Source organism: Vulpes vulpes, chromosome 1 (genome assembly GCF_048418805.1).
Source record: "Vulpes vulpes isolate BD-2025 chromosome 1, VulVul3, whole genome shotgun sequence".
NCBI lineage: Eukaryota > Metazoa > Chordata > Mammalia > Carnivora > Canidae > Vulpes > Vulpes vulpes.
The window spans coordinates 52,528,048-52,543,163 of NC_132780.1; the positions used below are offsets into that span (position 1 = coordinate 52,528,048).

Here is a 15,116-nt window from a genome sequence, read left to right on the forward strand (position 1 = left end):
TTCTGCAAGTTGGTCAGCTTTACTATGCGCTTGCTTTTTCCTGTTGACAGTCTGCTGAAGAGGTGGGTAAGGGCAAAGAGAAGGTGGACGAGGTGCAGGAAGACGCGTCAGAGGAAGCAGCAAAGAGGGAGAGCAAGGAGGTGCAGACCAATGAGCTGAAAGCAGAGAAGGCCGCCCAGAAAGCCGCCAAGAAGACCAAAATGGTCCAGTGCAAGGTGATGCTCCTTGACGGCACTGAGTACAGCTGTGACCTGGAGGTGAGTGCGGCACCGCTGGCTGCCATGTGGCGTCCAGTGAGCGTGGGAGCCCCGGCCGCCTCGCGTGGGGGTGGCACACTGTGCACGGTTTTCTCTTCCTATAAGCCAGTCGTCAGTTTGCTTTAGAAAACAGGAAAACCCGCAGGAGGGTCATGTCTATTCCAGACAGTATTTCCTGACCCTTGGGGAGGATGGGGGGTAGTCAGGTGTTTGGCCGGTTTGGACTGGCTGTGTGGACTGGCCATGTGTGTTCTGAGCGGGCGTGAAGTATTATCACCCTTGTCCACAAGGGTTTTGCTGGAGGAGAACCAGCAGTGGTTCTCCGTTGATTATTTCAAGAGCCAGGATAATTGCAGCGCTTAACCCAAAGTGGTTTTTTTTTTTTTTTTTAATCCTGAGTCAGATAATGACAAAATCGAGCTCATTTATTTAGTTTCATTTAATTAAAAAACACTCATGACTTGCAAAGCGTATAATTCATTAGTGTGGATGTGACCCAAAGCAATATAATTTTTTTAAAGCGTCTAGTGCCTTATCATTTTGTCAGAAGAGCTTGTTGCTTCTCATAGCTCAGTGACTTGATTTACAAGAACGTAGGCTAATAGTTGTTCACGGAAGAACTCTGTCAAGCGCTTGGGCTGGATTCTCTCAGGTCACACGTGTACGACTCTACGTGAGGTAGGTATTTAGGTATTTACTATGGGTATTTCCCCTGGTTTCCTGGGGGAAGGTGTAGACAGTTTAACTTGCCTGGAGTGTCATGACTAGTTTGTGGGTGACCCAGAATTCCAGCCATGGCAGTTTGACTATGGATGTCATGAACAGAACTACCCTATTTCATTTGCTACACATGGGACCTAATTTGTTCATTTAAAATATGGTCTCTAATAAATAAATAACTAAATAACTAAATAAATAAAATCTGGTTTCTAAATCTTTTTTTGGGTCTTCTCATCTATTAAATATTTTTCCTAATTCCTTGCATTCTTGCTTATTAAAAATAGAAGTTATACTTTTAACTACAATGAAAGCATTCAGCTTGGCTAGTTGAACAGTAGTTTATTATATATCTAAATGTGCACCAGAGCACAAGGTTGCTAAGATGAATGTCTCATGGTCCTTGCCTTTATCTACTTTACTCATTTTAGTTATGATTATTCTGATACTTCAGTTATTTTCAAGAACAGGAACGGCAAAAGAGGATTAAGAATCCTTAATGCTCAGAGAGAGATGGGGAAGGGGTGGCAGGTAGACGGACACTGCGTCTGGGGTGGTCTCACCTTGACTCAGTTACATTTGATCACATTCCCTTGTTTCTCCCTCTTATCCTGGACGTTAGGGCATCTAAACTGTGAGAATCAGCTTGATGGTCACTTGACCTTGAGCCATGATTCAAGCCAAACAAAGGCCTAGAAACTGTAGAATATAAGATTGCTTAGGTCCCTCAGAAGGTTCCAGCTCTCTCTGAAGCTCTTTGTCACCAAACCTCAACATTTACCAACGTGTTTTATGATTTAAATCTATTTTTGTTGTCTTTTAAAATATCAAAATGTACGTAAAAACATCAACATGTGTGTAAAAACTACAAAAATCTAGAAAGTAATGGATGGTTGTATATATTCACCATAAACATTTTAATTCCATGTTCCCATTTTGCCATTTGTTTCAGATTTTTTTTTTTTTTTAGATTTTTTTTTTTTTTTTTTTTTAAGAACTAAGACCTTGAAGACCTTGGTGAAGTCTGAGTCCCATCTCTCCTCCCTTGCTCTGTGCAACAGTGTGTAAATCTCTTGCGTGTATTTTAACTGTGAATGACCAGTTTCTCCATCTTCTGCGCTGTTTCTTTGTGTGCTTTGGTGGGTTGTGGGCCTTGCACGGTTCTGCAGGGAGCTGTGACCTTGATAGACTGTGATTTTATTTCCTCAGACTTCCAGGTGCTGTGAAGTGATCTCCAAAGTGCTCGTGCCACTTTGAATTCCAGCCACTAACCTCCAAGTGGAACTTTTCCCACATTGTCTCTACTTACTCCTGATGACCTGGCACTCATTTTGTAACTCTTAATCTAGGGTTTTTGCATATATTACCTTTAATTTTCTCTCAACCCTTGATGAGATCCTGTGGCCTAGGGCGTAAGCCCCATAGAGTTGCTTCCCTCTTAATATTCTCTGGAAATGTTTGGGTAAGTCAGGGATTACCTGTTCTTGGGAGATGTGATACAACTTCCCTTTAAAACTGTCTTGTCCTGGTGGAAAGAGTAGAGAGTGGGTTTGTTTGTTGTTGTTTTCAAGTCATTGATTCACTTTCCGAATACTCAGAGTTTGTTTCTGTTTTTCCTTGAGTTTTAGTAATTCACAGTTTTACTAGAAACTGCATTTCATCTAATTTGCTTAATCCGCTGGCATGAAGGTTTTCATAGCATTGTCGTCTTGTGCATTCAATTTTTTTTAAGATTTTATTTATTCATGATAGAGAGAGAGAGAGGCAGAGACACAGGCAGAGGGAGAAGCAGGCTCCATGCAGGGATCCCGACGGGGGACTCGATCCCAGGACCCCAGGATCACACCCTGGGCTGAAGGCAGGTGCTAAACCGCTGAGCCACCCAGGCTGCCCTGCATTCAATTTTTATCCATTTTTTTTCTAGTGTTATTTGTCTTCCCCATCCCCCACCCTGCAGATCATTCTTCCTAGAGTTACCACTTTAATTATTTTTTTTCTGAAGAAACAACTTGGTTTTGTCGTTTGGTTTTTCTTTTCTACTTTGTTGAATTTCCCCCCTTTTGCTCTTTATTTTTTCCTTTGGATTACCTTGTTTTTCTAATTTCTTGAGTTGAATATTAAATATACACATGCTTTCATGACTCTGGTTTTCCCGTCAAGTATCTCGTTGCGAGCACAAGTTTTGAACATAGGGCTCTTCATTGCCATTCAGTTCTTTATGTTTTTGCATCCCCTTATGGGTCGTTTTTGACCACTGACATTTTTCTAAATTTTTAAATTTTTAAATTTCCAAAGTATGTGTGAATATATGTGTGCATGTCTTGGGGGAAGAGGGCGTTTTTCATGTGTTCAGATCTTCTGTTTTAATAGTTTGGCCTGGTTTTCAGATCTGTCCTCTTCATTAGTCTTATTAATTATGTGGTTCATGTTGTTTATTAACTGTTTAACTGCTTAGCTTATCAACTAATGAGAGGTGTGTTGAATTCTCTATAATTATTGATGTGATAATTTCATATTTCTATAAGTTTATGCTTTATAAAATTAGAGGCTAGATTGGTGCAAAATTTTCTCCTTTTTACCATCATTTAGTACCTTTAGATTTATTTTGACATTAATATAACAGACTGGCTTTATTTTGGTTAGGATTTGCCTGGACTTTTTCCTTTCTTTGGTTTTAGACATTATGCCCTTGTATCTTTGAGGAGAGGCGTGTTTTTTAATCCTGTTTGAGAATTCAGTCTGAACTGGCGAGTTCGGGCCAGCTATTTAAATGATCACTGATGTGTGGCCATTTCTGCCATCTGATGTTAGGTGGTCTGGTATTTTTCTTTATTGTTATTCTTTTTAGGAATATTTAAGTGTTTGATAGACATAGTTGACTTGATAAAATCTAATATTAATCACTGTGCCCCCCCCCCCCCTTTTTCCTCTGTTTAGCACTCATTTATTAGGGGTCAGATCTCATTTTGAAATGGTACAAAATAACATTCTTCTCTGTGTGACTGTTCCCTCTTCTAGGACTTTGCTGCTCATGAGGAATGAAGTTGTTAGGGTGCTTGAAGCAGAGTTGGGAAAGAGTGCAGAGTTAAACACAGCAAAGTTTGCAATTAATGAACATTAAATTCACTGAGACTGAAATTGGTTCCAAAAGTGTGGGGGTCTTGGGACGCCTGGGTGGCTCAGTGGGTTAAGCATCTGCTTCTGGCTCAGGTCGTGATCCCAGCCCCGTGTTCACTGGGGTCCCTGCTCTTGCGCTCACTCTCTTTGTCTTTCCCTTTAAATAAATGAAATCTTTTTTAAAAAACATGGGAGTCTTTTAATGTACAGATTGTCTATTTAGTTGATAAATGTTACTTAATATATCATTGAAAATGAACTTCTGAGGATCATAAATTTGAAATAAGTGTGTAGCATGTAGGTGTTGAGTAATCTTTTTTCTTTCAAGCACAAAGCAAAACGCAATGTGAGTAGGCTTTGGTGATGTGATCCCAGCAGATTTTATGTACCTGATTCATTAGGATTCTAAGCAGCGACTTTATGTCTGACCATAGGCTATAACTCCTCAGTGTCATGGTAGCTGTTCTAACAACACACATGTTATAGGCTGTATTTCCTCTTTTATCCGGTTTTTCTTCCCGTTTTGGTTCCCTGGTTGCTTGCTTAGTATCATCAGGATGGGGCTGTTATGCATCAGGCCTGCTGCTGTTTTCCGTTCACCAGTGGAGCCCAGAGGACAGTCGTCACGTGGTGTGAATGCTCTCGTGTTTCCCGTCCCAGCGCTGACCTCAGACAGATTGGGTGATGTGCTGATGCTGCTTATCTGTGGTTCTGCAGCTCCACACCGGAAATGGGTGTCTAAGGACTACTTGGGGAAGTATGCTGTGGGAAACCGTAGCTGTTGATGAACTTGCAAGCACTCAAGGAAGATGAATACAATGTGGGAAATAAATACTTTCACTTTATTTGGTTTGGGAGATTAGATTTGTTCCCAACTGTCTGCAGTCATTAAAGATTATGTCTACCGTGACTTTTTAGATGCCTGTCGTTATGGTTTCTTTTCTTTTTATATGTAAACGTGTCTAATTTTCATCTAGACCTATAGGCTATAGCATCCCCACCGAAGAGGGCCTGATTGTCTTCACTTTTAGGGCACCTTCAACAGGGGAGGGAAGCATGGTCTGTCGAGGAGTCTGGAGGAGTTGGAATGACCTAACTTAGACCTTATAGAGTCAGATGACGTTCTAGAAGGCGTTCAAAAGCCAGGATGAGAGGATTAAAACTGGTCTGTAGAGCAGAATTTTCTGGGGGAGAAATCGAGGAGGTTGCAAAGTCATCGGGATGGAGGATCCAGCCCGGTGAAGAATACTGTTTAGATTTTAGAACCCAGTAAGTAGCTGCGTGGCTGCAGTAATTTAAAGGGGGAACTTGTTTATTCACTACATTTAAGATCCACATTAATGGTCTTTAGAGAGATGATCTTGTCAGTGTGATTAGAAGCAGTTTCCTGTTTTTGTTAACCTGTCAGAACCTTTGGGCTACAAAGGCACCCCTTTTAAGCCATTTCATGCAAATGGTAGTGTATTAACTAAATAGCTTTTCCTGAAGGTAGTTCTTGGGGAGATTATTATTTGCCCTAGCATCATCTGTATCTCCAGCGACTTTCTTAAAATAGGTAGCTGGATCTCCATACGTCCATCTGTATCCCTATAGCCCTTGTTCTGTTCACTGTAGGCTTCTCCTTTCCACATTTTTTTCTCCTCTGGGCCATTTGAGACTATTCTTTCTTGAACCTTAGGGATTAAGTGGATACCATTGCTCAGGGAACTGAGGCAGCTCTGTTTTCAAACACTAATTGTTATCTTTAGGGTCTGCATTCTTTTGAGGTAAGAGTATGTGTTGTTAACAAGTTGGCAAAAATGCCTCAGACACAATGTTTGGGAGCATAAGTATTGGATAAGAGGGCATTTTAAGAGAATGATTATGGTTAAGTGAAAAAACAGTATGGAAGTGGCTTGAGTGTAATGAGTGTTATTTTTGGCTTAGGTAACAATAGGCTTATTGCTAAGCCATGCGTTGATTTTGACCCAAGGCCTAGTCTGTGTGCATTTGTTCCAAATCTTTATGTGAAGTATTTTTTCATTGTATTTAGTTAAAATTAAAATTTACATTTTATGCTAATTCATCCTCTATTGGTAATGAAAGGAAATCTCAAATATTTTTTTTGAGAACTTTGAAGATAATATTTTTTCACCGAAGAAACTATAATTCCTAGTTTTTGATACATCTGTTTTTATCTTACTGGGATATTTAATGGTATGTACAACTCGTTTAGCACCAGAATTTGAACGGAAGGAATTTTAGGGAGTCTCCTGGGCTCTGCATGCGTGTTCCAGAGACTCAGCTGTAGGATTCTGGTGATGAGGCTGCTGATCATTTCTATAGTCAGTGTGTTAAAACAGCGGGGCTCTTTCCTCTCAGGAAAAAATAGACTAAGATTTAGTTGAAGCTGTGGATATAAAGTCAGGGGACCTAAGTTTCCGTTTCTTTTGGCTCCCTGGATGTCTTCAGCCAGTCACTTCCTCTTTTCTATTCTCAGATTGCAAAGTGAGAATGAAAATACTTGCTTCCTCTGTTTCTATGATTGAGCTGGTTTTACTACAGCTGATAAGTCTGTCTATTTTTTAAGTCTGAAAATAAATGTGAAAGTTCCTGCAAGACTTTGGGAGCAAAAGCGAATGTGTATTCCTCTGGCATCCGAGAGCTGTTCCCACGTGTTGGTTTTAGTCTGAGAATCGAGCGCATTGTTCCCGCCCACGCAGGAATGCCAGTACCGTTTTCCCCTTAGTGCCATGAATAAGGCGATCAGAATGTGGGCTCCTCCGTAAGTGCTCTGATGATAAAAGTGTTTATCAGAAAGCAGAGTGTGGCAAGGTCGCCTTCGCTTGTGCAGGCTACGGTCTCAGGAGCCCAACTTGATATCATTGCTTTTGAGTGTGTTTTATTCATTTACGTGATGGCTTGTTCCGCGTTCACTCTCCACAGCGGTTCCTCCAGCCCTCTGGCCCTGACCCTTACTAGGATTGTTGGTTAAAGAGTTCTAACTATCTCGGTACTTGTGGAGGGTCTACAAGTGGTGGCACTCTCTACACCCACGGAATGGTGTTAGATTTAAACAAGTGTGGGTTCGCGGGACGCCCAGGTGGCTCAGCGGTGGAGCATCTGCCTTCAGCCCAGGGCGGGACCCCCGGGGTCCTGGGATCGAGTCCCGCGTCAGGCTCCCTGCAAGGAGCCTGCTTCTCCCTCTGCCTGTGTCTCTGCCTCTCTCTCTCTCTCTTTCTCTCTCTCTCTGTGTCTCATGAATAAATAAATAACATCTTAAAAAACACCAAAACCAGATATGGATTAGGAGCTTGGAACAATTTTAATCAGCGTATATTATGGGCAATAGAAAATCCTAACAGTATAGGTCCAGGTGAAATGTCTCTGCTGTCTGTCCAACGGTCCTTTTAGCTTAAAAAACTTAAGTTGGTCATTCTGTTCACTCACCTGTATTTACTAAGTGGGGGGAGGCTGCTGTGGCAGGTGAGGGGCTTGAGGAACAGCAGCAAGTGGGGGGGGCGGCGCAGGGCAGAGCGGGGCCTATCCCTCAGGTCCCCCCCCCCCCCCCCGAGCTGGGAGTTCAGGGCTCCCTCAGGAATGGCTGCAGACGAGCTTGTGACCCCCATCACGGGGGGATCGTCGGATTCCCCCTGCCAGCCTACGAGGTCTAATCAGGCACATCCTCAAGGACTTTTTCTTCAAGTTTCCGATCAGACGGTCCCTGCATTTTGATTTCCTGCTCAGTCACACGAGTCCTCCCGGTCATTTAACGTCTAGCCTTTCCTTACTCTGAACTTGTTCGCACCATTGATCGGGCAGTTAGTCACACTCTGGCTCCTGGAGGAGTCACGTGTATTGTGTTGAAAACCTGGTGTTGAAAACCTGGTAATCTCTTTCTCATATTGTTTTTTTTTTTCCTATTGTTTCCTCACCTGGATTGTTAAATCCTTGAGGAAAGGAACTTTCTTCTCTCTCCCCGTGGGGCATTAGCCCAGGACTCTGTACCCTACTTGTAGAAAGTGCTTGTTGGTTTATTCTTTTCTACTTTCTTGGATATGTATGAAATCTCCATCCTTCCTGTCTGAGCCAAATGATTGCACTTGCTTATTTCTGTTCCTAATTCTTCTTTCCACCTTCTGATCAGAAGATTTGGGTGCATGTATAAATATGTGTACCCCCCCCTTATACCTCCACCCCCCCATTGCTGCTTCTGCCGACCACTGCCCTGCTCTCTACATACTTAGGAACAGCAGGCTAAGTTCTCGTAGAAACACTTCAGGGGCTTAAATGAATGAAAACAAATTCCTAGAGAAGGCTGTGAGATCGCTGGGAGAGAGCCACGCAGAAGCCGCTGCGATGTGGCCCTGGCCCTGGAGCATGGCCTGGAGGGGGCCATTGGCTTCCCAGCCTGAGCGTCTTGCTCGTCTTGCTCGTAAGGGCGTGGCCGCGGAAGGTGGCTTGCTGCTAGTGTGGACTGGGCTTGGAGGGACTGATTCATACCTGGTCCCTGGTCTCCCGCCGCTCTCCCCTTGGGCACACTAAGGAAGGATCTGGTTTTGGTTTCTAGGCCATCAGGAATGCTCCCACATGCTTTATCCTTTCTGTCTGCCTCACTTTGGCGTCCTAATCTGGGGATTTTGCATTAAATGCGACACTTGAAGGTGACGCCCCCTGTGAGGAACCATCCTGACATAACTTTGAAGGCAAGCACCGTCACTTCCTGGCCTGTCCACACAGCTGCGGGCACAGCGATTGGCCATTTCCCACTGAATACCGCATAGTAAGTGTCCACTCTAACCTGAGGGTGGTGAACAGACACCGGGTCTTCGAATTATTTTTTTTTTGGTTTGGCGCGAACATGATTGGAAGGTTGAGGAAGAGGAGAAGTGGCAGGGAAGGTCATTTTCAGGATCAGGTTTGTACTTTAAAATTCGTTCTGGTACATTCTCCGCAGTCACTACAGCGTCTGGGCATTGAAGCTTTGTAGCTCCTTGGGGCCCCTGGGTGGCCCAGTCGTCGGTGTCCGCCTCGATTTTGGCTCCGGTCGTGATGCCGAGGTCCTGCGAGCAGGCCGCGCGGGGAGCTCCGGGCTGGGCGGGAGGCCGCTTGGGGTTCTCTCTCGCTCCGGCTGCCCCCCTGCCCCCCCCCCCCCGCCCCAGTGTGCAGCTCGCAGCTCCTTGGCAGGATTCATCAAATGAAGAAATGCAGTCTGTTTTCGCCAATGTGCATAGAAAGCCCCAGATGACTAAAACATCAATCTCTTCACGCAGGGTGGCTGAATGGCTCAGATGTTGATAAAGCCTTTGTCGGGTCGCTGTTTCTATGATTCGGTTCATTACGTTCCGCAACGGAGTTGGACAAGGACGCTGGTAGAAACGATAGGAGTATTACCGCCAGCGTTTTTGCTGAACTCTTCTATTCCGCAGGGGCCCCTGCAGACAAAAGCTCCATGTTACTAACCGCATCTCAAAACTGCGTTTCATTTGTGGAATGGCGTTTTAACCTGTTTAAGGGTTGAGTCCCATATTCATTGTGGAATATGGCGTTTTAACCTGTTTAGGGTTGAGTCTGATTTTGTGCATCCCCTAGTCGTTTACGTAGAGAGGAGAATTAACCCAACGCTTATGATCCGTTGGTTATATCGATCTCTTTTCATATTTCTGTCAGCAGCAATTTAAAGTGAAGCCAGTAAGAATGCTCTGCTAAGCTATTCTTTGCCACAGAAAGCCTGTATGAATCAAATGTCAAGATTCATCCTAAGCAAATAGTTTGCAGAGAATGTGCTGGCCTATGGAAGTTACTGCTTCTGGTTTTTGAAATAAATCCTAATGGAAAATGGTACTTAGCAACATTTAAAAGATGATACTTTAAAAAAAAATCTGGGGCTGTTCATCTGGCTAGAAGTTTGATACCAGCCTCTATTTATGTAACAGGTTTAGTCACTTTTAAAGAGATTATACTTTTTCATAGATTTATGCCAAGTCTTGCTCTTCACACTAAATAATAGGAAAAGTTAGATAAAAGAAAATATATTTTCATTTCTTAGGAATTGGTTGACTGGGTTGCTGATGTCCCCTAGTGATGGCATGTAATTTTTAAGAAAATAGGAAGTTAAATCATATTTCCACGGTATTTTACAAATTTGGTCTTAGAATCCTATTCATTTAAACATATCTTGTGTGTTCGGAAATAATTTTTATGCCCAAATATTGATTTGTTTCCTACTTTTGCTGAGAAGATAAAAATCTAAGTATTTTTCCTCTCAAGCTGCTTATGAATTTTACATTCAAGAATAAACTCTACAAATGAAGCCAGGAGTATGATACGAATGTAATTATTGTCATGTTTATGGGTTAGATAATAACGCGGAGGTACCATGTTGTCATCGGCTGGAATTGGCAACTCCTCACAGGGGAGGAAGGAACTCCTAGATTTTGAAGAATGAGGTATTTAGGAAAACTGAGCAGCTCCTAGCCCATTACATTTTTTTTTTTTTATTTAAAAATCGTTCAGTAGTAATAGCCATGCAGAAATACGGGGTTATAAGAATAGATTGTAACGCCTGCTTCCTCCTTGGTCAAGGTTGGCTTGAGAGTGAACCTTTGTTAGGAGCAAGCCAGTGTTGCTAGGTTTGACCCAAGCTCTTCTTGGCTTGGCTTTGTAGAAATCCTCCCAGTTTACGAAGCCACCGCATCACGCGGGTCACTCCTGCCAAACATCATGGTAGAGGGGCTCCCACCCACAGGAAATTACAAAGAAAACGCGATACCTAAATGCATGGACTCGACCTCCCAACCTTTATCGATCTACTTTCCAAAATTTCGTCGGCACATACTCTGTTCTCTTGTTCCCCCTTGTGTCTGGGTGGGGGAGAAGGATGGTGTGCTTGTGCCTCTGTTCTCGTCTACACGCGTGTGACATCATTTTCTGTTCTAAGCTCTCATCGGTGCGGAAGTAAATGCGTTGTGCTGAGCCTGCTGTCTTGAATTGGCAGTTCACCGTCTCCTTAGGGGAATTTGAGCACTGAACACGTTTTATCTCTAGGACGAAGTGAGCCAGGCCATCCTCTCCGTGTAGCACATACCATAGCTGTCAGCAGGCTTTCAGGTTACCTCGCTATAAAAAGCCCTTTCAGGGATCCCTGGGTGGCGCAGCGGTTTGGCGCCTGCCTTTGGCCCAGGGCGCGATCCTGGAGACCCGGGATCGAATCCCACGTCAGGCTCCCGGTGCATGGAGCCTGCTTCTCCCTCTGCCTGTGTCTCTGCCTCTCTCTCTCTCTCTCTGTGACTCTCATAAATAAATAAAATTTAAAAAAAAAAAAAAAAAAAAAAAAAAAAGCCCTTTCATACGTTGTTGTGGTAGCTTTAGTAGCATCTGTTTTGGTATTTTGTTCATTTTCCTGCAGATGCCTTTTGTTTATTTTCTTGTCTCATTATTTCCTGCAGGTGTCTGGATAATCATTTTATTCTGCTTGTGTGTTTAATTTGGCAGAATGAAGGTGGGTCATAGGGAATGAAAGGATGGAAAGGCTATTCTAGCGCAAATACATTTTACTGGTTTTTGTGACTAATAGGTGTAATTCACTTCTTAGTTGATTTGGGTCATTATCTGCTACATAAAGCGTGTGGTTTTGTTCACCGAACGTTTCTGGACCAAGCGTCCGTGATCCTGTTGAGGAAGAGTCTTTCCCCTCTGCTCTCTGGTCAGAACTCGTGGGGCAGAGGCGGAGGTGAAGGCCTCCCCCCGGGTTCAGGCTGGACTTCAGACGCCCTTCTAGTAAGACTGTTCTGGATGTGGTGATTTGGGGAAGGATCCAATGTTGACATTTCCATGAAGCTTTCTCCCCTGCCCTGAGATGGATTGATTTTAGAGAGGGGGAAAGAGGAGCAAAGGGAGAGTGAGAGAGGAATCCCTGCCGAGTGAGGAGCCCGAGGTCATGAGATCACGACCTGAGCCGATATCAAGAGTCAGACACTTAACTGAGCCACCCAGCTGCCCCTCTAGAAAGCTTTTTCTTCTCTAAAAAAAAAAGATTTTATGTATTTGCCAGAGTGCGAGTGTGCACAAGGAAAGGGAGAGGCAGGCTCCCTGTGGCACAGGGAACCTAGTGGGGCGTGATCCCAGCACCCCGGGATCATGACCTGAGCCGCAGGCAGACCCTTCACCCGCTGAGCTGCCCAGGCGCCCTGAAGCTTTTTAATTTGTGGAATATTCTCCTTTTCCCCACAGAAATCGATGGAGGTAGGGTGAGCTGTTGTAAAGCTCCCACTGGTAGAGTAGTTCTTAAATAGGCTTCAGTTGAAGGTTCGCTTCATTTCAGCATCTTGAAATCTGGTTGTGTCATGCAGTCTGTGTCAGAAGAAGCAGTCACATCTGCCCCGCTGAGGTCTCACAGTGTCGCAGAGGTGATGCTATGAGGTTCACAGGGTCAGCTCACGTGCTGACGGAGCTCAGGGCTTCAGGAACGTAGGATGAGGGAGAGCGTGGTGTTGGGCACGCATGCGTACGTTAGTTCTTCATTCACTGCACCCCGGTCCGTCGGGGAGGGGATACTGGCCCTTGCTCATCAGGCCTGTGAGCAGAGTGAGTAGAATGGCAGGGATTTTCACGGGGACATAACTGCCAAGCATGGTGGTTGCGCAGCTGATTCTTTTCTTCATGATAAAGGCCTTGAATGATGCCAGGAGATAATCCTGAGACCTCTTGGTGCAACTCAGGGCAAGGGGTGGTCTGTCAATGGGCTTTAGCTCACTGTCCCTTGATCCAGGGCCACCGTTGGAGGGTGTGTACATCTGTCAAGGTCAAGAATAATTGTGCTTTTAGGGCAGGTGTCCTCCTTCCAAGTGGTACAGATACATTCTTTTTGTTATTCCCTCTCCTCCTCTAAGAAGCCCGTTTGGGTCTGTAGACTGTGTTACTAAACACATACATTTTCCCCTCTTTCTCTCTGCTCCCCCCACCCCGCCGCCCTCATCCCCCCTCCTCACTCCCTAACATTTTAGGCACACATTTCTGGGTCTCTTGATTTTTCTTAGGTTTTCCAGCAAATGTCAAACTGTCTCTAAGTTCTGTTGGAAGCTCTACCATGGGTTCAGTATTTCTAGCTGGGTGTGTTATTTTCCTGATCTACTCAGGAGGGGAGTTTACGTTGGGAAGGAGAATGATTGACCTGAACAGGTAGAAATATTACTTCCTTTGGAAAAAAATTCTGAATTTCAATGAGATGCCACACTTCACTTTGCACGTTAGGGAAGAAATGATACAGGATGGCGTGGGGCTGACCATCTGGTGTTTGAATACATCGCGTGGAGAGGCCCCTACGGGGAGTTCCAGTGTATGAACAGGTTGTCCGCACATTCCATATATGAGCAAATGATTTATTTGGAAAGTAGGCTTTCCCATAGAGACAGTGCACAAATGATTAGATTTCCAGGTCGATTTCTCAAAATCCATACCTCAGGCTTTTGAACTGAATTCTGGGTGCTAAATCTTGGAGCGGGTTGGTAAAGGCAGAATTTTTACCTCACTTTCTTAGGCCAAAATTTTAGGGGTTTTTTTTAGATTTTATTTATTTGGCAGAGCAGAAGCAGGGGAGCAGCAGGGAGAGGCAGAGGGAGAGGGAGAAGCAGCATCCTACGTGGGGGAAGGAGCCCAGTGTGGGGCCGCTGATCCCAGGGCCCTGGGACCTACCAGCTGGGCCGAGCCCTGAAGGCAGACACCTAACCGACTGAGCCATCCAGGTGCCCCTTGGGCCGAAATTTTAAATACCGCCACTCCCCCCGACCCCCCCCCCCCCCGATTATTTTTCTATTTCTTGGTGCTTTTCTCCCTTAGACCTTCTTGTTCCTACCTCCATGATGCTGTTACGCTTTTGTAGTAAATACCGAAACAACGTTATATGCTTCCTGTCTACTTTTTCTCCTTCTAGAATCTAAATTTCTAATTCCTCAAATGTAGCAGGTTTCTCAGCCGAGTCATGAGGGGATCAGTGAGGGGATCAGTGATTTGAGCAAAGGACTTCAATGTGTGAATGATTGATCACCTGTACTGCCTTCTAAGAGAGATTTGCATTTTAAAGGAAGCCTCTTCCCTCCAAGGAATCCTAAGTGGTGAGATTTCACCGGGGAAGCCAAGGCCTGGGAAGGCATCAGGCAGCCTGCACTGGGGGCAGAAGGCTGGTCTGCGTGTCTCAGGCCAGGGGGGCGCGCTGGGGCGAAGGTAGCCTTTTGGGGAGGCGTGCTCCGGGCGCGTTCCCCCAGACGCCCCCTCTCTTGCTGCCAAATCCCTGGGTTTCTCTGGGATCCTACGAGGTTGACTCGATGTCCCTGCAGGGAAGTCCGCAGTCTTGGGGACTCACCCAGCGCCCCCCCCCCCCCCCCCCCAGGAACAAAAAGATCTTGTTACTGTCTCTTTGGGTTTTACTTGAGTTTGTTAAGTCACCCATCAGGAATGAACAACTTTTAATGGGAAAAAAAATGTCAAGCTGAATGGAAACACTGTTGCCTCAGATCAATGTTTAAAAACCGTGCTATCTCAAAATTAAATGTATTTTTATATTTCTCACATTGCCCAGAAGTTGCCACTGAATTCAAGAATCAGAAATACAGGAGATTTTTGTTGCTAAGAAACTCAGGACCTCTCTTTTTGCATCAGATCCCGTTTCCCTGTTTCATAGCTGCCATAAAGTAAATATTTAAGTGATGGAGATTATTTTGCATTGCAACTTGACTTGCACTTTGGTCTGTTGTTAAAAACAAAACAAAAAACAAAACCCTTGGGGAGGTGTAAGGACAGTTTCAGTGGGCCTGGCTGGTGATGAGGTGAGATCTACGTAATAAGATCTAGGGTCAGATGAGTGTCTTGTGTTTTTCCACCTGATGATCTTTTTTTGTTTCAGAGGTAGTTTCAGCTATAGTTGTCATTGAAGATTGTCGGGGAAATTTTACATTACCACGCCCTGTGAACCAGTCCTTTTTTAAGTGGTTTGAAGTGAAAACTTGAACAACTGCTGTATTAAGCCGGGGCCCTGGCTTCTGTGTCTAA

General features: G+C 44.5%; 1 protein-coding gene across 27 annotated transcripts in view; it reads left to right on the plus strand.

Annotated features, from left to right (window-relative positions):
* Positions 1 to 15,116, plus strand: part of EPB41L2 (erythrocyte membrane protein band 4.1 like 2) — a 194,893-nt gene that overhangs the window by 91,241 nt on the left and 88,536 nt on the right. For all 27 annotated transcript variants that reach the window (XR_012002662.1, XR_012002666.1, XM_072764362.1 and 24 more), the window contains one exon: positions 51 to 257. Coding sequence is in view for 25 of the 27 variants with exons in the window: in XM_072764362.1 (XP_072620463.1) it covers positions 51 to 257 (207 nt within the window). In the remaining 2 variants the exon portion in view is untranslated. The remainder of the gene's footprint in view (positions 1 to 50; positions 258 to 15,116) is intronic.